The 26,976-nt window shown below is 37.7% G+C and overlaps 2 protein-coding genes across 2 annotated transcripts; both read left to right on the plus strand.

The window, feature by feature from the left end:
* Nucleotides 1–434: 434 nt before the first annotated feature.
* Nucleotides 435–8,519, plus strand: lgi2a (leucine-rich repeat LGI family, member 2a). The gene is made up of 8 exons (XM_087789233.1): nt 435–700; nt 764–835; nt 1,860–1,931; nt 4,495–4,566; nt 4,645–4,716; nt 4,781–4,950; nt 5,647–5,811; nt 6,856–8,519. Exons 1-8 carry the CDS (start codon nt 525–527, stop codon nt 7,671–7,673), a joined length of 1,617 nt encoding a protein of 538 aa, XP_087645359.1. The 5' UTR covers nt 435–524; the 3' UTR covers nt 7,674–8,519.
* A 1,727-nt stretch (nt 8,520–10,246) lies between these two features.
* Nucleotides 10,247–22,503, plus strand: LOC148082124 (coiled-coil domain-containing protein 149-like). Its single transcript, XM_087789234.1, has 12 exons — nt 10,247–10,378; nt 13,154–13,315; nt 13,872–13,910; nt 13,983–14,090; nt 14,500–14,616; nt 14,921–15,093; nt 15,170–15,242; nt 15,896–15,977; nt 17,959–18,103; nt 18,175–18,251; nt 20,390–20,464; nt 20,894–22,503. The coding sequence occupies exons 1-12, from the start codon at nt 10,316–10,318 to the stop codon at nt 21,292–21,294; spliced, it is 1,515 nt and encodes a 504-aa protein (XP_087645360.1). The 5' UTR covers nt 10,247–10,315; the 3' UTR covers nt 21,295–22,503.
* Nucleotides 22,504–26,976: the final 4,473 nt, after the last annotated feature.

A 26,976-nucleotide genomic window follows, 5' to 3' on the forward strand; every position in this document is an offset into this window, starting at 1 on the left:
TCGAGATAAGTATGATGTAACTTTAAATAAAATTGAATTAAAATGAAATGTAAAACTGCAGTAGCTGCAACCTTCAAAATAAAGGAACCCACGCAAACGTAAAAGGAAAAGCTCAAGAGACGTAATAGGAGAATACTCTATATTTATTTATGATTTTAATACGGATATTTTACAGGGCTACTAGTCTTTTAAGGCTTTAAATTGATAGTTTTCTTTTTACTCAGCTTTGCGCTTCATGTTATTAAAAACTACAAATTTAATAAATTAGTTTTGAAATGTAAGAAACCAAATCCACAATTTTTCCTCTTAAACACAGAAGAATCGTTTCAATTTCAGGGGACCCCATTTTAAAAATCGACCATAACAGAGGCGGCGCGCATGCGTGGATCGCTCAGCCGGGACAGCGAAGCTGCGGAGAATCTGCTGATGTCAGATGGTCGGTGCAGCATTTCATGGTGCAGGGTGTGTAGACGCCCCTCAGCTGCAGCCCCAAAACTTCTCCCCACACGGGCGGGACCGTGACGATGGCGCCGACCATGAGGCTCGTCTGGACGCTGGTGCTCGTGATCTGTCTGAGCACCCCGGCTCTCATGAAGAAGACTTTCAGGTGCCCGAATACATGCAGCTGCTCCAAGGAATCCATCATCTGTGTGGGCTCTTCCGGGGTCCCCAGGTTCTACCCCAACGACGTCATCTCGCTGTGAGTAGATGTTTCTGAGAGAAGGATCTGAGGGACTCCTCATGTGGTCTCTTGTGTGTGCAGGAGTTTCGTCAACGGGACTTTCTCTGAGGTCAAAGAGGCGATGTTCTCTCACATGTCATCTCTCCAGCTCCTGTAAGAACTTCTTCTAATATCATCTTCTTTAGCTGGAACTGACGAGTGAGGTTTTGTTTTGTATAAACAATGTAATGAACAGATACAATGCTCTGTTGGTAGTTTTAATATACGACATATGATGCAGGAAAACAACGGAATATATAGTACAGATCATGTCCAGTCATATAAACATTATTATAGGAGCCTTGTTTTTTTTTTTAAAAAGAAGAAGATTAAACAATCAAATGTTGTGTCGTGTGTTATTAAGAGACAAAAAATAAAACCTATAATGCCTAAAAAACCAATGTTTTTGTCAGTGCAATGGCATAATAATAATAACAATATAGCTGCTGCTGTAACTTAACTGGTTATTTAATGGAACATGTTTAAATTAAACTTTTTTGGTTATTTTTTTTAAATTATTATCATTATATTTGTCCAAACAAATAAACCTTTAGTTGTACCAGACGTTAAAGGGCACCTAGTGTGTTGATTTAAGTGTGTCTTAAATTGATCTTGGACCTCTATTGTACTCATCAGTTTGTGTCTGTTTGTACAAAACTCTATTTTCATTGATTTATTTACATTAGGAAATGTGCTTAAGCCCTGCCCACTTTAAGCACTTGTATAAACAAAGTGGGGTGTGATTACAGCCGGCTGGAGTCTATTATTACGTCATAATGAACTCTACTCTCGTAACCTCTCGTTCGCCGAGATCTCAGACGGGGGAGAACTTTATGAAGTACTTACATCAAAACATGGTCAGGATGAGAGACTTACTGCATCGTGGAGAGGAAGACTTTAATATTTGAAACATGTGTTTTATAAACAAGGTTTTATAATAATGTCTCATGACTTTATTGAAAACAGATCTCCCAAATACACATATTAAATACATGCTTTATATATACACAGTATATATATATTTAATTTCATGGTTGATGTCAAAGTAATGGTAACAAACGACTAAGGATAAAAACTGCATTATCCTGTTCTGTCAAAAGTTTGATGAATCACCAAAGTTTCTTTTTCAATATTTCAGGCTGCTCAATTCCAACTCCTTCCTTACAGTCAGAGACGATGCCTTCTCAGGCCTTCCACACCTGGAATATCTGTGAGTCCTCAGCCATTATATTTCCTACACTCCTTTAAAATGGAAACACTCACACAAGAAAATACACTTCAGTTGACAACTGTTTATTATGATTCATCTGAAAGATTATTAACCCTTGTGTTGACTCTGGGTCAAGGTGACCCCGGGGGGCCTGAAAACAAATGTGTTTGTGGTATCCCTTGTGCTGTCTCTGGGTGAAGGTGAACAACCTCCCTGGCTTCCATAAATACATATGCAGTGGTGGAAGTTGTTCACCTTGACACAGACACAACACAAGGGATACCACAAACACATTTGTTTTCAGGCCCCCTGGTCACCTCGAGCTAGCACAAGGGTTAAATAAAAAAGATGAAACTCTAGGATCTCTTGTTGGATACTCTGACCGACGGGGATTTTGTTGAGCGTGACACATTTAAAGTTGCAGCTTCTTAACGTGTCACAAGCTCCATACTAGACTAGACCTGTAGCGTGTGTGGCAACAGTGCACACCTCAGAACAAACGTACAGATGGTGGGATCATGGCCTCGTATTTGAGTCAGCTCTGCATCCACCGAGAGGACGACCTGCTGATCTTTACTGAAACCCAGCAGGAGAATTTAATCCACACTCAGCAGGCGCTGAAAATATCCACAGGGTGCGGAGCGTCATTCAGTCATCTCTTCTCCTCTGTGTGGATGATGAGACAGCGTCCTTATTTTTTTAATTTTTTGTTTATATTCTGTTTATTAGTTGATTATTTAAGTTTGTTGATTATTTATTTTCTTAATTGTCTTAATTAATGTCTGTTTAAGTCTTTAACTGTTAAGTCTTTAATTGTTTTAAGTGTTTAATAAGGTAAGGTAAGGTAAGGTAGAACTTTATTGATATTGTTTTTTTCCAATAGCCACCGCAAATACAGCAATTTTTCATAAAAAATAAATCAAAATAAAATGAAATAAGAACAAGAACAAAGAGAAATAAAGAGAAGATGATACAATATAATTCTAAAGATAAAGATAAAGAACATAGGTCAAAGAAAAATAAAAAAGACAAAGGATACAAAGACTAACATAGAACAGAACATCCAGATACTTTTACTCCACTCCTGCCCCCAAACTCAGAATTGTCCAATTTAATAGCCCGAGGAATGAATGAGTCCTTGAGTCTATTTGTTTTGTTGTAATGTCTTTAATGTTTTGCATCGTGGGTCAGAGAGGACCACAATTTCATTTATGCTGTATGCCTCAATACATGCATATTTGACGATAAAATAACTTGACTTGACTTGACTAGATGGTCTGCTCTATAATCAACAACTGTTCTGGTGAACTCACAACATTTGAAGGTGCTGCAGACTGAGCTGGAAAGATAGCAATTCTTTTTTATGTCAATGGATTCTCCTGGCGTTACTTAGGCAACACTTCTACTCTGACATGCATCATCTGACCTCAAGAACCAAGACTTCTAAACCACCTGTCTTAAGAGTTCTTAACTTAACTTAACCTCAGCTCTTCAGACCCTCCTAAAACGTTTTCATATTGACTTGGGCTCTGCCAGGGGGTATGGAAGTATACAGGAACGTGCAGTCAGGTGAGGCAGTGCCTCACCTCTCGATGCGCAAATCCATCACAAACTGCGTTGATACATGCAATTGACGCGCGCCGGTTGCCGTATCTCGGAATGTCTCCAATAAAATGCTCACAGATACGTTTATCGTATTAGATACGCCTTGATTTTCCACAGTCTGGCTGATGCATCTAACCATTAAAGTTTAATGTTTGTAAGTGTCTTATTTAGTTTCGCTGATCGGAAATACAACTGCAGTAAAAGGCAAAGTTTGAGGCACACACCACTGAGCCTCCACACCTACGTCACATCTCCATTGAGGGGGAGAGAGTTTTAAAACTAAAGGAAATTACGTGGATTTTTACAACAAAGTAACAAAGTTTGTGTGGCGAAGGAAGGGTGCATGGACTTTATCTACAGATAAAATGAAGACCAGAAAGGGATTTAATTTCAATCGTATAAAAAAGAGATAAGACAAAGAAAAATGGCCTTAAATAAATATATATATATTATTTTTTTTTACGCTTATTTAATACTCAATATTTAATTTTTCACCATAACAAACATTGTTCCGGTTTGCATAAATCTAGCAAATCCCGGAAGGCCTGATACAATATTAACAAATCATAAGCAACGAAAGGCGGGTCTATCTGTCATTACGGCACCACTCGTCTCGAGCCAAACTTAAATCTGGAGAGTTTTTACACATAGAGTCCCATATTCATATTGCAATAATAATAAAAGAAAATGAATAAATTCAATATTTCTTTTAAATGTATAGCCTTTTATTAAACTCAATCTAAGATGTGCCACCAGACAGACAGTAGCTCGGTACTAACTGGTGTCACTAATATACCATCATTTTAAAATAATCTAAAAAGCTGCTACTACTAAAAAAACAATTAGTGAAATATCAAACCGTTATATCATGATGGCACTGGTAGAAATCTTATCGTCTTCAAAAACAAAAACATTTGTATTTTGAAATGAAGTGTTCTTTGACTTTATTATCTTGCAGGTTTATTGAAGGCAACAAACTGGAGAACATCTTGAAATACGCCTTCAGAGGTCTCAAGGACGTTACTCACTTGTAAGATCAGGATGATTCCGACACCAACTGGTCCTTCCTGGTCTGCTTTATGTTCCTGATGCTCTTTATCTCGTCTAGATCTCTTGCCAACAATCGCATCAAGTTCCTGCCCAGAGACCTTTTCCTGGATCTGGAGTCTCTCATTGAGCTGTGAGCATCCTTCTCTGTTGATTACCGAGACAATTTCGCTGACATCGCCTGCCTTCTTCTGCAGAGACTTGCGTGGAAACGCTGTCCAGTGCGACTGCTCCATCAAGTGGCTCATGTCGTGGCTGAAGACCACCAACGCCAGCGTGTCGGACGTGGTCTGCAGCGGCCCAGAGGAGTTGAAAGATAAACGTCTTAATGATATGAGCAGCCTGCACAATGAATGCGTCGCCACAGGTGAGGCTTGTCCTACGGTTTTACTCAGTGAAACCGAGTAAGAAAAACAGTTGTTGGCAATATTAAATTGAAACATGAAAATATGTTTTGTTGTACAAACAATTCACAACATAAATGTAATTACACATGAATATATATATATATATATATATATATTATTCAATAATACTAATTTGAGTTTTTAATGATTAGAATATATGTTTTTTCACAAGAAATTAAAGATATAAGAACTACTTGAAAGAATATAGTATCACGATGCAGGAGTAACGATACTATATATTATGATTCTGTAGGAACGTTTATATATTTGTAGTATCAGTCAGTACTTGACAGAATTTACAGACCACGTGACTCTTGATGAAGTCGTAAACTGTTTTCATTTGTTACGAAACCAAAATATGTCCAAACATCAGCTTAAAAAGCTCCTGGAGTCCACTGTATCCTCTCGTCCTCAGTCATCGGTATGATCTCGCAGGATTTAATTGTTCTTTTAGCTGTTAAGTACTTAACGACTGCTTCCATCTAGCGGCTGGAAGTTTAAATGCAACAGAAAAATTGAGAAATAAAACATAAATATTAAAAAAAATAAAATAATTTTTCAAATAATTTGATTTAATAGACACTACAAACCATAACCATTAAATACAAACCACAAAATAACTCTGATGGAAACAATTTTCGTCTCTAAATTTCCAGATCTAGTGCTCCACCAGTCGGTGACGTCGGAGTCCCTCACAGTCGACACGTTCAGCTACAAGAACGACGTGTACGTGACTCTGGCCGCTCCGAGCTCCGAGAGTTGCATGGTGCTGCAGTGGGACCACATCGAGATGAACTTCAGGACGTATGACAACATCACAGGTATGACCCGGGGCTGCAGATGGTGTGAGTCTTCATCAGGCCACTGGGAGGCGCCACCGTCCTTCTATTTTTGCGAAAGGGAAAGAAAACATACAAACACAGTTGGAAAGTGCCTTCATTAGAACAAAGTCAGTGAAATTTATTTTTATAATCTGATATGCATTTGAGATTGAGACGAATCTGATAATACATTTCCAAATTTCCACAAAAAACAAGATGCCGTGTGTTATCATGTAAAGTCACAAAAAAAATTGCATAATAATGATACAATTATCATAATTAATGTGACCCTTTAGTATGAACATTACATTTTAAATACAATTAACATTGTATTAAGTAGATCTGAACATCTTCTCAGAATGTTATTTCTTATTAAATTGTAATTACAAGACAGTATACCTACTTTACTTAAAGCTCTTAACATCCACCACGTATAATACTAAATAAATCTTATTACCAGTTGCCATTAATGATTATAAACCATCACCACGTCTTCTTTAAATTTTCTAAACTTGATTTTGACGTCTTATGTTTGTAATGCATTATAGACGAGATGTTCAGAGATAATTTTAGTATCTATGTTGCAATTAAACTTCGAGCCGCTAGATGGCGGCAGTCATCCGCAGCTAAATGAACCAGATTCCGGACTGAGGACGAGAGGATACAGTCGACTCCAGCAGCTTTTAAAGTTGATATTTAGACAGATTTTGGTTTCAAAACAAGTGAAAACAGTTAGGACTTGTCAAAAGTCATGTGGTCTGTAAACTCTGCAACACTATCTTAATAATACCGTATAGGCCAATATTTCTGGACCTTTTCGGAGCCATTTTCTTACAATATTCCCAAATTTAGCATTCTAGGTTAGTCACATCTGTCCACCTTCTTCCCTTTTTTATTCTATATATCCTGGAATTATTATTTACGCATTTAATGTGCCTGTCTGACGTTACATTTAGGGACATATTATCAATGTTGTTGCAGCCAATCCCGGGCTGTGTAGTTTTAGAGGAAAATAGATGTAATTCTCTGTGTTTCTTCTTCCAGGACAGTCCATTGTGGGCTGCAAGTCCGTCATCATCGAGGACCAAGTGTTTGTTATCATGGCACAGCTCTTTGGTGGCTCTCGGATATACAAGTTTGACGAAGACCAGAGCAGCTTCAGTAAGTTCCAGGAAATCGAGGTGTCCAAGATATCCAAGCCCAACGACATCGAGGTCTTCCAGGTTGACAAGGACTGGTTCTTCGTGATTGCCGACAGCTCCAAGGCGGGCCTGTCCACCATGTACAAGTGGAACAACGAGGGCTTCTATTCCTTCCAGTCCCTTCACGAGTGGTACCGAGACACGGACGCAGAGTTCCTGGAGGTGGACGGGAAGGCACATATCATCCTGGCCAGTCGCTCTCAGGTGCCCGTGATCTACCAGTGGAGTCGCAGCAGCCAGAAGTTCATCGTGCAGGGAGAAATCCCAAACATGGAGGACGTGGTCGCAGTGAAGCACTTTTACATCAAGGGAAAGCTCTACCTAGCCATGACACGCTACATCGGTGATTCCAAGGTCCTGTGCTGGGAGGCCAAACAGTTCAGAGAAATCCAATCCCTTCCTTCCAGAGGTTCCATGATCTTGCAGCCGATCACTTTCAAAGAGCGGCATTATCTAGCTCTGGGCAGCGACTACACCTTTTCACAGATCTACCTGTGGGACGACGACAAGCAAGTGTTCGACCGCTTGAAGGAGGTGTACATCCAAGCGCCGCGCTCCTTCACCGTGGTCTCCACCGACCGCAGGGACTTCGTTTTTGCATCCAGCTTCAAGGGAAACACGCAGATATTCGAGCACATCATCATCGACTTGAGTTTGTGATCGACTGTGACCGTATTTTTCGACTCTGCTGCCGTTCTTAGAGACCTCTACCGTGCGTAGGTTACAAAACTCATCCTCACTATGTTGATGGTGTACAGTTCAGCCATCAGAAACCCAAACTCTCAAAGTGCTCTCTCCGTCTTTATCTGTGACCCATTTCCCATCGTCTCCAGTGAGAGGTTTATTTCAAAAAAACAAAATAGCTGCTCTTTCTCCATTGGCTAATACGCTTTTTCCGTCACTTTTAAATGCTATGCGAACAAAAAACTTGTGTAGGGATTTTAGTCTTCAAATATCTTCACTTAAAAAAAACAGGATTGTTTTCTTTAAAATCTTGTTTCATTTAATGTCTGGTACAACTAATGGTACATTTGTTTGGAAAAATATAAAAACAAGAAGAAAAATAGCTCATACGAGTTTTAATTTTTCTTACATTAATATCTATAACATTGTACTGACAAATCACTGCTTTTTGGCATTGCATGTTTTCTTTTCTGCCTGTTAGTCACATGACACACACACACAAATAACTACTTGATTGATGGACATTTTTTTAAGAACAGTTGCTAACAGATTTTTTTCCAAACTTTAAAACGCTAATCTAGAGTGGTCGGGGGGCCGCATGCAGACCTTTGGTCGTATTTATGTGGCCCTCATTATGTCAGAATACAACATAAAGAAAATGTTTCTGACACCAAACAACATTTTTTGGTATGAATTTGTTTTTTTTGTATTTATTATTGAGTTAACTCGAAACACAAATTCCTGTTTAGGATTTATTTTCTTGTCTTTTTTTTAGTGAATATTTATTTTCTCTGTAAATAATGTCAGTGAAGATTTAGATAATATTTTATTATTATGAAATTTTAGGAACGATATAATTGGCATTGTTGGGTTTATTTAATGTTTTTCAATTTATGTTGGTTTTTGTGCTTGTTTTTTTTAATGTTTTTTTCATCAAATTTAAATCTTGACTCTTTTGGATTGACAGCCACTAACAACCGTTTAAGTATATATTGTAGCCAATTATATTTCTACCCCTGATCTAGTCTATAGTAAGATGGAGTCATAAGGATCTTCATCCAGATCAACCTGTAGTGTTGAATGTCTTAACACCAAGGACAGGTCATCGGTTAATCGTAGGAGACACAGAAAGAAGTCATGTCTAAATTGGTACATTTAAGGATAAAACAGCAACAAAAAAATAAAAATGCTTTGAGTTTCTTTCTGTTAGGGTTAGGGTTAGATAGCTATGCATGTTTCTTATGTCAGAATCAGCTCTTAAACGGTGCAGCAGGTAATGTTTGTGTGAAATGACTGCCTGTGTGAGCTTCTGTTAAACAGAGTTATAAATGGGTGAAGCAAAGAAAGCTTTCTAAATATGTTCCTAAATTAACTTGATGATACTGAATATCATCAACTCTTAAATATGAATTATATTTTTAAAAGACTGATTTAACAAAATACATTTTTGGTGCATTTGCTATATTCCACAGTAGAATATAAACATTGGAAACGATAAAATACTTTTTGTATTGTATGTAAAATAATAATAATAAAAAGGGGGAATGTGCATATATGTATGTTTTTATTGCAAACATTTCAAAACAAATGTTTTTTTCTGATTATTACACACAAAAAAATAAATAATTTTCTTTTTTTAATTTTAAATATTTCTGCTTGTACTGCTCTGTACTCCACTACACTAAGTAAACGTGTAATGAATTATTGACATTTTCTGCACATGGATGTTAACTGAAATAAAACGATTTCAAATAGAGAAACTACAATATTTTGTTATTTACCCACTGTATAGTGTATAGGTGTCGTTTGATCCTTCGGCTTGGTTTAACTTTTTTCCTTCTTTAATTGTGAGTTAGACTAGTGACATTTCATAGCGACGTTGTCTGGGAAGTACAAAATAATATAGAAAACATAACAAACTGACAAAAAATATATATTTTGAAATTGTGAAAATTAAAAACTATCAAACACACATAGAAAATAAAACAGATTTATCAATCACAACTAAAATATTCCAGAAGTTTGTAATTATAAAACAGTTTTGCAGTTATAGTTGTTTTTAATTTGTTTTTAAATTGTAATTATTTTCTTTTTCGATGATTGACGTAAGACTGTTCTAAGTTTTGTTTAGCCAAGTTATTTAAATTATATTTATATTGGACTTCTCGGCCACCGTGGATATCAGAATGTCACTCGAAATCATTAGGAGGTTATACAAAATAACTATATATATTATTTTTTTTAAATCAACCGCGACAACAATCACTATTTGGTAAACTACTTCTATTTACTAAAGACGTTTTTTAAAAAGATTTATAATTATAAAGTACAACCTCTCCATCACATCCAGCAGGATTTGTCTCACCTGGCGCCTTTTTTTCTTTTTTTTTAAAATAAATAAACAATCGATTGCCAAACAACATTAAGTTGATTAATAATAAATAATAAATTCATATTTATTATCAAAATGTTTCCCCCCAAAAAAAACGTGTAACAAAACTTTAGCGTCGTCCCGCTTCCGGGTGTGTCTCTCGCACAGGTGACGCGGACAGTCAAGTCAGTGGAACCAGCGACATCTTCTCATCTTCGTCTCGCTGTCACGACTTCTTCTTGGAATCATGTTGAGAACCGCTCATGGCTTCCCGAGGAAGGACGGGGACTGGCAGGGTCTTGTCGCCGAGGTAAGTGCGCCTCAGACCAGGTACTGGAGTTGGAGAGTCTCCATATGGAAGAGAGTCGTCACCGATATTGTCACGGTCACGACTTTTTTCAACCGACATTTTCTATCCGGTGTGTGTTTGTAGTTCAAATGTAAAATGGACCTTAAGTTGTCCACGTTTAATATAATGGTATAACCGTGTAATAACAGGTGAGGGATAACGTTATGATGATGGACATCCTTCACTTCCTGTGCACATCCTCCTGTGACGAAGAACATTTAACTCACTTCAAACAAACACAAGACAAACAAAAGATTCGAAAGACTCTAACAAACTACTTAATATTGCGTTTACTACTGTTTTCAGTACTTTATTGTTGTGTTTTAATACGTGTTAAACTTAAAAACTTTCAAAATAAAACATTAGTTGAATGCCTTGTCTAATATCTTTGCTCCTAATTGTATAAGATACATTGAATTAATAAAACAACTTTTTGTCAATGATGTTTTAATTAGGTTCAAAAAGTTTAACATAATATATTCTATTGAACTGTTTTATTTCTCTAGTGTGACTAGGCGACTCAGTCTCTAGCAGGATACAAACCTGTGTTTTATAGTTGTTTGCAAAAGGCATTTACCTGAATAAACAAGAAAGAAAAAAGGATCTGCTTGTGGACAGAGTAACTGCTCTGTTGCCTTTTTTCTGGCAATATTGAAAGAAATGAAACATAGATAACTGACTTGTCTCGTGTCTCACTACATACCAGTATTCACATTATGTAAACTAATTCATCTCCCGTACAACAAAGCCAGGTCTGTTTGATCTTGAGCCGGTCCTACTGCTTCTGAGGCTGATATTGTTTCTGTTCAAACCACATTTCTAGACATTTAGATCTCTTTATTTACCTGCCTGTTGCATGGAAATACACACATGATGTAAAAACAATGATGTGTCTAACATCCACAGTTCTGGGGTGCATTCTTTTTATTTTAAAAAAAAAGTCTAACCATCACAGGAACGGCTGGGCAGGAGCATCGACAGTTACATATTAATTCCTTTAGGCCGACAGCTACATACCTGTACACAGGTGACTCAATTGAGTGCATTTTCAATTATATTCAAAGTGTCTTCAGCCTGCTAAAATGCCTCTTTTTTACTATTTCATGAGCACATTTTGCTTTTTGAAACAGTCTCTTATTAAGAAAAAAAAGGGAGAAACACGATCTGATTGGCTAAACTGTAACCATCCTTTGTATTTATCTTTGCAGAAAAACAGTGTATCAGCTCCTTAAAAGTAGCAGATCTCACTCGGACCGTCACATCTCTTGGAGTTAATTTGGTTTATATTATTTCTAGAATTGTTGTGAAAATACACACCGTGCTTGCACACCCTTGACCATGATGTTTTTAACGTCAGTTTGTGCTCAGTGCTGTAAGTTAATGTTTTGAGGAATTGTTCATTCGGTTATTCTATTTTAACATAGACCACGTTTGGCTCAAACATGTTTATGTTGACCTATAAATACGTCAGTGTTTAAGATAAAATGGCTCATCAATGTCAACGATTCTACAGAGGCGTCCAATAATAGTAGAAATAGTGTTGAAGAATTTGCTTGGTGAGTGTATGACAGAAGACACAGATATTATTAAGATATATTCAGGAATAAAACAATATCACAATCAGACTTATACTTGCTGTAACAGACAGCTAGGGAAAGTTTAAACTATGACTTTGGCGTTTCGGTTGCTTGTGTGATTAAGTTTGACCCTCAGATTGTACTGTAAATACTGTTAGGTTAGGTAGAACTTTATTGATCCCTCAGGAGGTCTCCTTGTTTTTCCAATTAAGTTAGTAAATAATGTTAGAAGATGTTTGCAAAAATACACTTAACTACAGAAGGATTTTGATAATGTTCTGTTAAATCTAATAATGTAATCTTGGTGCCAAAGCAGGACTTTTAAGTTGATGCTTAGAAGATATAAAAACACCCAAACTTTGTTCAGAAACATATTTATTTTTAAATTACAATTGTTCTTCAGACATGTTTCAAGTGGTGCTTTGAAATTGTATTACTCTCTAGATTACAAACCTATAGTAATTGTACAACAAGATTATAAAAAGTTAAGACTTGAACACAAGAATTGATTTAATTACATGTGTTTCTCAAGCCTCCATAACTGAGAGGTCACTGCATAATCTACGTGTTACAAACTATCAAACTAAGTCATCTTACTTGGTTTGTTGGATGCTTTGGTCATATTTTTCAATTAAATTTCAATTCTATTCAAAGTTGACACTTTCATAAGTGTATCATAACAAAGTGACCTCATCACACTTTACAGTTTAAGTAAGACTATACTGGAGAAAAGAAGAAACAGATCCCAGTGAATCAACAATGAGCGAATATTAAAGTAGATTAAAGATAAACTGATTAAATTAAAAGAAAATGTCTCCATCAGACTCATACTGCCTATAGGTGAATATTAGTTTTGTTTAGCCAAAGACTTAGTCTGCTTAAAGATTTCAGCCCATAGTCTCATTGAGTTTGACACCTCCAACATAATCATTTTGTATTGTTTATTTATAATGTAATCCATGAAGGTATCGTCTAATTATTGCCTCAACACGTATCAATGACCGCCATTTTAATTTTGATTGATTTTGACTTTCTGATGCATATGCTCTAGCGGGGGCGATCTTGACAATTCTGCACACAGTTCTCTGGTAGAAAAAGACTTTGAATATCATCGCAGATATAAAATAAAGTGTAAAACCCATCCGTGTGTTTATTGCAGTTCCTGGTATGCAAGCGCAAGCTGGAGAGTAAGAAAGAGGCGCTGCTGATCCTCTCTAAAGAGCTGGACACGTGTCAGCAGGAGCGAGACCAGTACAAGCTGATGGCCAACCAGCTGAGGGAGCGACACCAGGGACTGAGGAACAAGTACAGAGAACTCATAGTAGGTGTCTCAACACCTCTGACACACGATCGTTTAACTCGTTCTTGTCAAAAAAAACACGATATTTAATTGTACCACTGATGATGTCAGGAAACAACGCCAGGAGTTAACCCTTCTTGATGACTGGAACTGGAACCAGATTTCTTTTTTTATGTCGACATGGAAAAAAACAGTCATTTTCAAACAATGACTTTGTCTCTTTATCCTCTGCTTATCTCACATGTTCCTGCTTCCTTCTTTTCCTGACACTTTCCTGAACCAAACTCAATATCTCCTTCAAGACGCCTCCTTTCTTTTCCTGGTTAAGTGCTCTTTCTTTGCGGTTTCCTTCTGCACTTTTCTTCAATACAACCCACTGTTCCCCTCTCTTCTGACAAACAAGAATTCCCCACTCCTTTAGCAATGTTTGCCACCATCTGTCATAATAAATCAGAGTAAAAACCATGGTGTGGTTATTATATTATTCTTACTTTGTGGTTAAAAAGAGCCTCTTTCTGTTCATAAAAATCTATTCATAACCAGTTTGTATTTTCCTAAAAAAGTCTTTCTTCTTCAGGATGGTGACCCATCTTTACCTCCAGAGAAGCGTAACCAGGTAAGATTGCTGGAAATGTAATAAAGTTCTCAAAATGATGTAAAAGTTCAATCCTTTTTAAAAAAAATTTAGGTGAATCTGGCTCAAATGCTGTGCGACTGTCGGGAAAAGGTGAAACGTCTGTCAGAGGAAGTGAAAGAGCTGAATCAGAGGCTGACTGAAGCTCACGGAGATAACAAGGCGAGGATATAGCCTTATTTAATTCTTTCAAATATGTTTTATTCTTTTTACATTTTACTCTTATTTTGCTACTATAACCTGTTCATGTTTTAAAATACGCAGTTATTAGTGGGACAATACGAACAACACATTTCCTCAATGAGGCGGAAATGCAAGAAAAACTGAAACTTAAAGTAAATGATGAGGGTCTTGAAAATCTAGATGTTTTTTATTGAATGCTTGTTCCTTTCAAACTACAATACATGGAATACCAAACCATGTATTTTCCATGGATACAGTGTTGAAAGGTCTCAAATGTTATTTAATTATTAAAAAAAATCAATTTTCATGATTAAAAGACCCTCAAATAGTGCCCATGATTAAAGACATTACATGTAACAAACTTTTCTTTCTCATTCTTCTTGAACAGCTGCTGAGAATGACCATCACCCGACAGAGACTTGGAGATGTGGAGGTTGGCGACCGTCACTTTCCAGCTCATGAGCGCGAAGATCTCGTGGGTCTACTTGAGAAAGCTGGACTGCAGGTTTTTTCTTTTTTTTAACAGTCCATTTAAAGAGAAATCCCCTAAAAACCTTAAACTTTCTTATCTTAACCATCATATCACTGATGACTTCCATGCGCCCGGTGTCGAACAGTGAACATCATATTTAGTAGAAGAGCTGTGCTGCCAAATTTGGCCACAAAAAGGAAGTAAAATGGTCAATTTTAAGTGATGAATTATTGTCTTGAGTCAAAATCATGCTCTAAACTTCACGTTCGAGTTGATTTTGTTATTGCTATATAATTTAATATTCAGCGTTTCTGGTCAACATCCTGTTCCTCTGCAGATCGAGGAGATGCAAAACGACATGAAGGATCTGACCGACCAGATGGCGGACGTCAAGGAAGAGCGTGCTGTGTTTAAGGAGAAGACGGAAAGACTTAACTTGGAGCTCAACCACATACTGGGCAATCATGATTCCCGGATCTTTGATTTGGACGCCCTCTGCATGGAGAACAAGTCTGACAAATTTTATACCTTTTTTTTCCCTTCATTCATGGATGAAACTAATGTTTTTATATGCTTGCATTTGAAGGTACCTGCATGAGCGTTATAACCAGCTACAAGAGGAGGTCAGGCTGCTCAAGTCCAACATCATGAAGTACAAGGTGAGACACTCGATGGAGTCTTCTCTTTCTGCACTTGATTAATGCTTTACATTTTCATTAGTTCACCCAAAATTCAAACATTACACATGTTCTATTAACCCTCTTTTCAACTAAGATTTGTGATTATTTTCAGGGTAATTCATTCCTTTTTAGAGTTATAGACAAAATGTTTGTTCATTTTAATGTAGCAACTGGAGCTCAGTTCTCTGTATCTTCCTCTTTGTCCAAAATTATGAAACAAGTCTGTATATTTGAAGTTATTTTGTATCAAAAACTTCAGGTCTTTCAGCTCCTGCTACAAGTATATCCTCTGTTAAATGCTTTGCAAGTGTCAGTGCAGTTCAGTTTTGTGCAAAGAACAAGATTTACACTGATGACCTTGTGGCTTCTGCTTAAAATATAGACTTCTTTTTTTCTGAACAATTCCTCATGTCAAGGCTTCAATACAAGGTGGACGTTACAGACGAACATTATGATGGTACAGTATATGGATTTTTTCAGGTGCGTCTTTTTGGACATTGAGTGAACTTTGAATTTGGGGTGAACTTTAGGATTTGACATTCATTGCCATTAATTTATTTGATAGTATTTGGTATTTTTGTACACATGAAACACTGTAAATACTGTATCTAAAATAATTTGTAAATACACAGACGGCACTGGAGAAGAAGAGAAACACCATGAATGGAAAAGCCAACAACCGTCCCTTGACTGGAGTCATCTCGGCCAAACAAGGTGAACATCCATCTCTTGAGTTTCGTTTCCTTCTGTGTCTTCGAAGAAAATGATTTAATTATTATTATTATTATTATTATTATTATTATTATTATTATTATTATTATTATTATTATTATTATTATTATTATTATTATTTTTAAGTAGCTTACCAGCTTACCAGGTCCAAGTCTGTTTTGCACAAGAGTCCATATTGGAACACAAAGAAATTGACTTGACTTCCTAGAAAGGTTGATTTTTGTCCCAGACTTCTTTCAGCCTGGGTGCTCTATTTTGCCTCAGGCAGATGAAACTACCTAAGCTAATACTTATTCTGGGTATACTACCACCAACCGGATGGTAAAATGAAATACAGACCAGAGATGGACACAGGTGACAACACATCTAAGTACCTCCAGCCTCATGTAGAGCAGAGGTGTACATCCAAAAAACAACAACATGGGGAATCATTCAAATCTATACACAGACATGCAGTGAGTGACCATTAACCAATTTTCAGACTAAATATGTGGGACCTAAAAGTGACTGAAATGGAATATAGAGGAATAAAGAAAGAAGCATTGTAGAGGCATAGAAATTCTGTTCTAGCATGGCTGGAATATAGTCAACATAAAATCGCATTTGATACATTCATAGAAGATTTACCTCAGGTTTTTTTATAAAAATATTTACCACAAGATGCAGAGATGCATATTAAATAAAAATAAAGCTTAATTAGATTTAAAATGAGTAATTTTATTAAAATTCTCATTCTTCTCAATCTTAACACTAAGACAAGTCAAGAATCACACACAATTATACACTTCTTTGAGATTGGTAAGATGGCCATGAAGTGCAAAACATATCGAAATTAAACATACACTACTACATTACCTATACATTCAAAATACATCTATTTTTTAATCTTGATATTCGCCAGCAGGTGGCGGAATCGCATACAGTAAGTTCAGATGTCAGACGCTTCATTGGTAACCAATTTAAAAAATAAATAAATATTAGTGAATCAAGATTGAAGAGAACACGCACATATTTTTATCAACAAAATCATCATCAACATCAGTTCCGGATCACTTCCTGCTTAGACCACAGCTGGACTAGCAAACGTCCTGCGTAAAGAATACATATTTTGAATTTGTCGCCCAAGTTACACATCTGCAAATATACTTATAAAGACACCTTTGTGTAGAAGCAGTAGATTGTTGGTTTTCTTCTCGTTTAGTGTTTATTGTCTGTTATCTCTCTTTTTCCTTTGCTTTTTAAAGCTTTAAAGTGTGAACAAGTCACACAAATATCGAGTTTTCCCCACAGAAATGAGTTCAACTGACAGTATTAATGAGCTTGTTGGACAATACAAATCATTTGACAGTGTGCCTAGATCTAATATTCGACAAAAATAATTACAATTTCACATACAGATCTAATGGTAACAAGTTCACCAAATTAGTTGAACAACATATTGGAAAAAAAAGTACTTCAGCAACAACTGTATGTGTAAATAGGTCAAATTAAATCCTGTTAAAGGGAACACAAGTCTCAGTCCCAGGACCCAACGTTATACATTATATATCAGATATATTTAAGGTGTCAGAACAAATGAACAATGTATTATTAACAACTGACACATATGGTTGACTTTGATTAATTGAGATTATTAAACATGTTTTATTTCACATCATGAATAAATGTAAACGAGCTCGATCAGAGCCAGGATTGAACACGGACAAATCACATGGACATGGCAAACGTGTTTCTTTTAACTAGGTCCATTTTCACTCCATCAATTATTTTCAACATGATCTCTCGAACAAGCCTTGGCCCCTGTAGACCACCTTGACTTTGTGCTTCATATGCATTATGCATTGCCTCTGATAAGGAAAGTGCAGCTCAGCTGGTTTACATAGTGGAGACAGCAACACGGCTTGAAAGAGATTGCCTGCATTGTTCATAATATCTCTGTCATCAATATTTTCTCATCCTCCAGTCCAGGAAATGCTGTTGCAGGAGCAGCGCTGCAGCCTGCCTGCCACTCCTCAGTCCATCTCTGATCTGAAGTCTCTGGCAACAGCCTTGCTGGAGACCATCCATGAGAAGAACCTGCTCATCCAGCACCAGAGGAACACCAATAGGTGAGAAAAAGTCATTCAAGAAAGCATATTCTATTAACAGAGCTTGACAAAAAAAAACAACCTTTCTGCAGAATTTTAGGAAACCGAGTGTCAGATTTGGAACAGAAGCTAAAAACTCTTGAGGTTTCTGGCCTTTGGAGTTTTCCAGGTATGTTTGTTTTTTCTTTGGCTTCTTTATATTAGCAATTTTAGAATAACACACATCTTTCTCTAACTTAATACATCCACAAATATGACACAAAGGTAAGACAAACATGTTCTTTCAACCAGATCCAGCGCTGTAGCTCTACTTAGTTGGTCAAGCCTTTAAGTTTGTCATTGTGCATCATCAATCCAGTCTCTAAGGGACTTGTTATATAAACAAAGTGGGATTGATTACAGCTGGTTGGAGGGGAAGTGAAGCCATTATTACACCATAATAGACTCCGCTCTCGTAACTTTTGTTCACCAAGATTTCAGACGGGGGAGAACTTTATAAAGTAATAACTTCAAAACATCGTCGTCATGAGGGACTAACTGACTGGAGAGGAAGACAATATTAGAGTCAAGCCAGTTGGGCTTTCACGTGAGTTGCCCTTTAGACAGACAAAGTGAACAATTGAAGTCGTTGGAAACGAGTCCCTCCTCTCACCGATAGATGGTGCTGTTGTGCCTACAATGAGCCTCCTGGTAAGTGGTTTTTCGCTGGGTGGAGATGTCCTGACATAAGACCATCATTCTCAGCTCCATAAACCTGACAAGCGCCCATTACTGAAAATGATTGCCCACATTACAAACACATTTGGGGGAATGTGCCATTATTAGGGAATTTGTAGTTGCTGGCCCCGCAGTGAGAGAGGTTCTCTGCAACCTTTATGAGATGTGATGATGGACCTGTGGGTCTTATGTGGACGGGACTGAGCCAAAAACAATGACATTAATACACTCAAGGATTTCACCAGATACACCGCTGTCTAAACAATTGCTTGTCTGTGTATGTTTGTGTTCTTTCTTCTCAAATATTGTTCTTAAATCTGTCTCAGTTAATTCTCCTCTGCCAAGAAAATCCATACAGTGCAAAACATCTCCTTCGAATACCTCAAGCGCCAAAATCTGACCTGCCAACTCATTCTATTTGGCCTGCGAGAGCGTTAAAATAAAGAGTCAAAATTAAAGTCTAATTTTCTGTTCACCAGCCGCATGGTAGATATCTGATACAAAATACAACTAGTATTTTTTAGCCTTTGGTTGATTAATGGCGTTTTTTATGTATTGGATTTTGATTCATTCTTTGATATACCTTTATCCTTATATTTTAGTTGTTTCAGATGCACAAACACATATTAGGACATATAGTCCCAAGTACAACAATAAAAACAATAAAACATCAAGCTAATAATAAGAAAACAATATAATAATAGTAATAGTGATAATAATGATTTAAAAAAAATCATGAAACTAAAAAAACGAATTAAAATATCTAATTAAAAAAAATATATATATAAAAGAACTAATTAGATAAAAGAACCCTACAGAAGTACAGAAAATGTGAGAAAATAAATAATTAAAAACATAATGTTTTTTTTACTGGAAGACCTGACTGCAGTGGAAAAGGTAGGAGTCACGGAATCTTACAATGAGTATCAGCCTTAAAACTGAAGATGCTATATAGTGACCTTAACGTTTTGCATCCTCTTACGTAAGAAAGATAACTCATCGCAAATAGTAGCTCAACATAGCTGTGATTGTTGACTCTAATCGAATAGGCAGTGGAGGAATATACCTTTTCAACCGCGGCATCAAATAGTTAGATGGATAGAATAACTTTATTGATCCTGTAGGAACATTACTTTGTGGAATTGAGGTTCCAGTCACCACACAGGAGAACAAAGTACAAAGAAAGTGCAGTTAAAGTGCGCATAGATCAATCAGGAAACAGAGGATAAACATAGACTGAGTCCATCTTCCCCATCCCCCATCCTCCCTCCTTCTATCCAGATTTAACCGGAGGCAGGAAAGAGGTTTGTAGGTAGACAGCAGGGTGAGTTTGGGGAGGGTTTTCAGTGGTTCCTTTGTACACTTTACAATGTAAATATTTAAATAAATATGCAAAAAGATACGCCCTGCAGTTTTTCAATGCGGCCCTAATATCATTTCAGATATTGAATCAGCAGGATAAGCCACTTTTATAGAGACCACTTTCTGTGATCATGATTGCTTGTGAGCGCACACACAAGCTTGACCCGTTGTTTGAATTCATCAGCGTGCAAACATCTCCTCCTTGGTCCCTGAAATACTGCTTCACAGGTGTGCAGGAACGCCCATCAATTGGTGACAAACTGCAGCCAGAGCTTCATCCGATACGACCCACAACACACCCGAGTAAGTGATAAGATATTACGTTCAATTAGCCGCTAAATTTGTTGAATGGCTTCGCCGTGTGTTCCTGGCAGTGATTCATCTTAAACCTCCTTTTCACTTTGTAACTTCATGTGTCTTACGCGATCCATGTGTCAGATATTTAAAAATGCATTAAAAGAGGCGTGACAAAAATATGAATGATAATTGAAAAGTATGAAGATTAGCTTCTTCAACTCTGCAAACGCAAATGATTTTTTTTTTAAATGGCGACAGATTTCTCTGGAACATTTTCTCTGAAATATAATTGTCTTAAAGTCCATCTTGTCTCTACAACCTGTTACTGGTTTTCCGATGAAATGGTTTTCCCAATCGATGCCATGAGATCAAAGCTGATAAATTGAGCATTAACAAAATCAAATCCTCTCTGATGTCACCTTCTCTTTGTGGCAGGAGATGACAGGAGAAGCTCAGATGCCTTTTTATGGGACGGTCACGTGGTCACCGCTGTTCTTGGGCCAGATGTTGTCGACGTGGGAAACACACCTGAGACTCTCGTCAGCCTGCATTGTCCTGCTGCCTCCGAGAGGAATGGAAGTGACAGCCACGAAGGGCAAATCACATCACAGACCGCCTGTCGTTCAGACGTCCAGCTTTTAGGGGGCCCGATGGAGGAGGCGGGGCTGGAGGTGGAAGGTGGCGTGGACAAAGATCTGGTTTCACTGGTGGAGGCGGAAGAGGAGGCTGAACTTGCTCTGGATGTCTCACGATGGCACCTCAATTTGCAGAAGAAGGATCGTTCACCAGTGCCTCAGTCACCCATTGAACCCCCAAGTTTATATACATTTACGTAGAGATAGACCAGACTAGAAACACCCTGAACCTGAAATTAAATACATGTAAGAAAACACAAATATAGAGATATTTATTACAAAGAAAGGGGAGTCGTGTCTGGGATTTCAAAATTGATTCCTCTGTTAAGTAGAATAATATATTCTCAGGTTTAAGTGTGTTTTAAGTTCAGCAAACATGTACAAGTTAAATATAAATGTAATGTTATGCACCTTGTTATTCATGAAAAAAAAGAAAATTCCGCTGTTTGGGGTCTGAGCCAATCCCAGCTACTTCAGGTGTGAGGCAGGGGATGGAGAGACACAAAGCCATTCACACCTACAGACAATTTTAGAGTTCCCAATCGACCTCTGCATGTTGTTGGATTGTGGGAGGAAACTTGAGTGCACGACAAGAACAGACAGGGATACAAACTCCACACGGAAAAGCGACAGTTCGCCTCAAGCTGGAAGCGAATCCGCAACCTTCTTGCTATGAGGCAATGAAAAGATGTTTTTAATATTCAAGACTGTTGTATGACATCAGGAGGTTTCAAAAGGAGGCCTGAGAAAATGTCTTGTGGGCCGACTGTGAAACTAGTTTTCGGTCTTATGCTGTGGAAATATTTTTCCAAAAGAGCTTCTTTCAAAATTTCCCATCAGGCTTTTCCACAGCAAATGGAGCCATAAAGCCATGTTCTCTGCTGTAGAACTGCTGGAGATCCTGTACCGGAGAAGGAGCTAAAACGATTTTCAGAACTTCAGGATTTAGTTGCCGCATTAAAAAACCTGCAAGTTCATATGCAAGTCATGTTTTTTTGTTTTCCTTCCATGTGCCAATGTTTCCAAGCTGTTGTTTGAACAGCAGGAAGAGAAACTCCAGGTTCAGCTTGGATTACCTTTAAACTGAAGAAATAGATAAAACGTCTGTGCGATGACACTCACTATTGTGTTTCATGTTTGGCCATTCTCGCGTTTAACGCTGCCGAGGATTATTATTCTTTCCGTCAAATATGTGTGTTCAAATTAGCTACAGGGATTTTTCTTTTCCTTTCATTTCCTCCCCCCCTTTTGGCACGATTTCCTGTGGCCCCTAAAGCTAAAACAAGCTATTAATAGGAGAGATCTTGGAAATCAGTTTTGTATATCAAAGTGCATCAGATTGCCTGAAATCCTGCTTATTTTACCCACAAGACACACCCGAGGAAGCTTCAAAAGAGGAGGGAATAAGCATGGTGGAAGAATTGTAGGGAAAAATAAAAGAGTGGGTATTTGAAATGCAAGTCTGTCGAGTGCATGGAATATTGGTGCTCACCGTCGCTGTCGCAGCTAATGAAAGTACAATGAGGCCTGGGACTTCCAGGAGTGCAGTATTTAAATAGGACTGTAATTTGGCTGTTTCACTGATTTCAAAGCCAAGTTATTCTAACCAGTTTGCAAACACACGTAATAATAGATGGAGTACTACAAAGAGTTGCTCGGTGTGACTCCAGTGTATTCCTGGGAGGACTCAAGGCTCATGTGGGAAACGACAGGGAGTCTTGGAAAGAATGCTTAGGGCCCAGAAATCTGTAAACAGACTCAGTATTAGGTTAAAAAAAATAAGTATATATACCGATATGAAATGTGATTTATTGAGTCTGATTTAATATTGTCTTTGACAAATCAAATTCCTTTTCTTCAACTACAGTTTTACAGTGTTATCTGTTGTTTCTCTGTATAATTGTTGACACACACAATATCTCTGTTCTGTATGTTACCTTAAACACTGCCGTGTTTATTTTCAACCACATAAACGTAAGCATACTTTGATTTTGAGACAGCCATCCGGCGGGCCACATATAATAACTTGGCGGGCCTTGATTTTGACATGTCTTAGACAATGAGGTGATTAAAGGAGCTCAGCTCAGAGCTTGAAAGCTAAAACGTGCAAACAGGAAACTCCTGGTGGAGTCTGGTCCAAATTGATAGTGATAGGTTAAATTCCTTTCCGGCGAGGGTTGGACTCGCTGCTCCACTTTGTCACAGGTTCTGTTCAGGAAAGACAGAACTTCTTTGCACCCACATGATTTAATCATTGCTGTTATGCAGATGATGTATTGCTGTTGGCGCCTTCAGCCCAGAACCTTCCGTTTAACTTCACAGCTGAGTGTGACGCGGCTACAATGAGAATAAGCTCCTCTTACTCTCTTAGCTGTATCTTAGAGATAATGATGCGTCAAAGGTGAAATGTTTCAGGTTTGTGGAGAGACTTCACCAGGTCTGGCTCATGAGTAAAGAGAAAGATGGTTCGTGAGATTGACAGATGTTTCAGTGTGGCATTGTTGCTCTATTTGTACTTTTGTTGCTCTGTTTTTTTTAGATTTTTATTCTTTCAAATGGATATATAGTTATTTATATATGTATGTATGTATATATATATATATATATATATATACAGTATATGTTTATTTTTACTGTGCACTTTTGTTGGGGGTACAAAGTAAGAATTTCATGGTACGTAGTACCTATGACAATAAACGCTTTGAATTGAATTGAATTGAATATTGAAAACAGAGCTGAGCCAAAAGATTAAGCTGACTTCAGGTAAAGACCAAACAAAATCATATATATAGTTTTATCTGTACACGTGGTGGACAATGAATGATTGCATGTCATAATAAAGACGTTCGAAGTCTGTCCTCAGGGCAGAGAAAATGGATTAATACAAAGGTTGAATCAAGAAAGATCGAACATTAAAATAGTTAAAATTAATTTATAAAGTAAGTCAATAAAATACAGATTTAGTTTTCACCAAGATCAAGAGTATGTCTCAGTAACTCGGCTTAAATTCAGGTCAACCCATTTTGGACAGAAACAGACTCACTTATAACCTTGTGAGACTAATAGATTTTGTCACTCCCTCAGAAGGTTCCTGTTTTTGTCACAGACCGCTGCAGCAACGATGAATTGTGACTGTGCCTAATTCTTCGGGGATTGCACTCCAGCTTATAAAAGAGCAAACAGTTTGTCTGTGACCTCCAGGAAAGTGTTATTGACCTATTTTCCACAATCAGTTGGCACGAGAATGGACCGGCTCTTTATTTGTGTCATCATTTATTAGGTGGCCACTTGACTATAATGCCTATCCAGGGACCCCGCTCGAGTGCAGTGATTATCATGATTGCTGTTGTAAAGAAGTGTGTGTGTGTGTGTGTGTGTGTGTGTAGGAGGTTCGGATCATCTATTGGACAAGTGCGATTATTCAAAGCTTTCCTGCATGAATAAAGTGGACAGAGGCCACCTTGGATTTATTATCTTTGGTCTCCAGTTTGTCTTTATTTTTAAGACAAGCTTGAAATGGTGTTTATTCAAATCCTCTTTTTGAATTTATTCTGTATATTAAGTATGAGACCCAAATTAAACACATGGTGGTGAAAACAAACTCTGTCTTCATACATAGCAACGAGTTAGCACCACTATCTGTGGTTACAAAGTTTCAGTATCCCCACTGTTTTTTTATTTTGATGGTGCACTTCCTCCTTCAATGCAGAACACAAGCACTATCAGCACCTGAGAGCGATCTCCACGGGTTTCTTCCTGCTGTGCTTAAAAGGCACTGACACCTTAACACCTTGTGCATTCGACTCTCGTTATTTTTTATCAACAAAATGTTTTTTTCAGTTCCCTCGTTTTTTTTTTTTTTTGCCTTATCATTTCTCTGCACTTCCTTTCTTGTTCAGAGTCAAGAAAATCGAAAGTATAATGAGGAAGTGGTATCTGATCAATTGATGCTCAGGTAGATGGAAAAGAGTCGACTCTCTTGTCAAACTTTAGAAAGTTTGAGCCTAAGAGAGACATTTATTTCGTCAAACGTCTGTTACCTTTGAAGGTGTGCAGTTGTGGCTGTTTTGGTTTTTGCCAGACTCCGGTCAAGAGGTGGAGTTTCAATTGAGCTATGTTATGAAAGGTCGATGAAACTGTGGCCATGTGGGTGAGGGTTTTGCAATTAATAGGCTATTCTATTTCAGTGTTGATGATGAAAATAGTGTTTGTGTTTTTTTTTTTAAGACAGTAAATAATTAAATTTAGTAGAAGTCTGTTAGCCTGGTTAAGCCTCAAGTGGTCACTCGATGAACTGCAGTTGTTTCGGTTTTTGACATCAGGTGTTACCCAGGTGTTAGTATCGATTTGGTGTAAATCTCAGAGGAAATCATCGTTTTGACATTCATTCATTCTCTGGCAGGTATAGAACAGAATGATTTGGAAATGCATCATTCGCATTTAATTCAAGTTTTTGTGAGTAGGATATTTTAATCGGTGCATTTCTAGGTTTTAGTGAGAAATCCACAGATTTAAGATTATTCCGAGATCAGTTTCTAATCAAACTTTAATGATTAATCTCTTATAAATCATTCATGCCTTAAAAGTCACTGTTTTATTCGAGGTTAAGCACTAGCTTCAAGCATTTTTCTGTCAGATTGGATAAAAATGAAGTTCAATGAAATGAACTGGCACCAGACAGAATGGGGATCAATGTCCACATGGATTTTCAAACACTGAATTGCATCAAAAAGAACCTCCAAAAAATATCAGTACAGATGAGATTTCCATGCACAAGGTCTTTAGTTTCATGGGACATTGTCAGATTATTCTGCTAATGGAAAGACATCAGAGGCACATCAGCTCATGTCTCTCCAGATGTAACTGCTGATGACTCACAAACATCCACAAATGTGAGCGACGTTTTCAGCAATAGTGAGGGTCAACGAAAGAACAAAATGTTTTTGATGAAGCTAATTCAATTAACTTCCTCTTTTCCTTGGTCCAACTCCCATCATAGTTTCGGCAGGTAGCGTCTATCTCTGGAGATTAGTTGCTCATTTAGCAACTCTTTTCCATATTTCATGCTTGAGCAGATTTCCAAATTAGGCTCCTCGTGAGATTCCGCTGCTCATCCAAAGGGGGATCTGCATCGCGACAGCGAGCCAAGAGGACTCATCGTGGGAAAACACTTTTATGTGCATGTTGTAGTGAAGGTACCGATGATGTAGAGGGTTATTATTTTGACATTAGGAGGAATCAAAGGTTGTTTTGGTTGTTTTTAGCATTTTTCTAAAGACTGGAGAGTTGATTTAAGGAAGATCAACACTGATTTCTTGAGGGAATGATCACTGTTTTTTATGCTTGGCCGTGAGATTCCTGAGCACAGCCAACGAAACTCCTCTTGTTTTAGAAATCCCATCCGAATAGAAGATTTAAGTTGCTGTCATCACAGTATAAAGGAGTGAAAGGCACCAGGATTCAAGCGTTTAGAGGCTTGTTATCATGAAGACCATTTATATGGCGGTATATTAAAACTTGCCTGAGAGCGTGGGGGGTGCCAAATGGGCCAAGATGAAACTGGCCTGCTGGACTGACTGAAGGGCAGTGAGGTGCTGAGGATGAACGTGAGCCGCAGTTATTCAGATATTGACAGCAAGGTTGAGGGAGTTCTGGGTTCAACCTAATGGGGTGAGAAGATGCAGTTGATGGGTTCTTCGGATGCTTGGTCGCACTGATACCACCACCTCTACTGGCTATTCATCCACATTGGCATTTATGATGAGTTTTGTCATTAGAGCCGACATCCACTGAGAAGCTAATTAGCCAAAGTATGGCATTTATCAGTAGTTACAGACTCACGGAGCACTTTGGGCGTCTGGGACTTGCATTCATGGCTGCAGG

The sequence above is a fragment of the Callionymus lyra genome, chromosome 4 (assembly GCF_982586985.1).
Source record: "Callionymus lyra chromosome 4, fCalLyr1.hap1.1, whole genome shotgun sequence".
NCBI classification, from domain to species: Eukaryota; Metazoa; Chordata; class Actinopteri; order Syngnathiformes; family Callionymidae; genus Callionymus; species Callionymus lyra.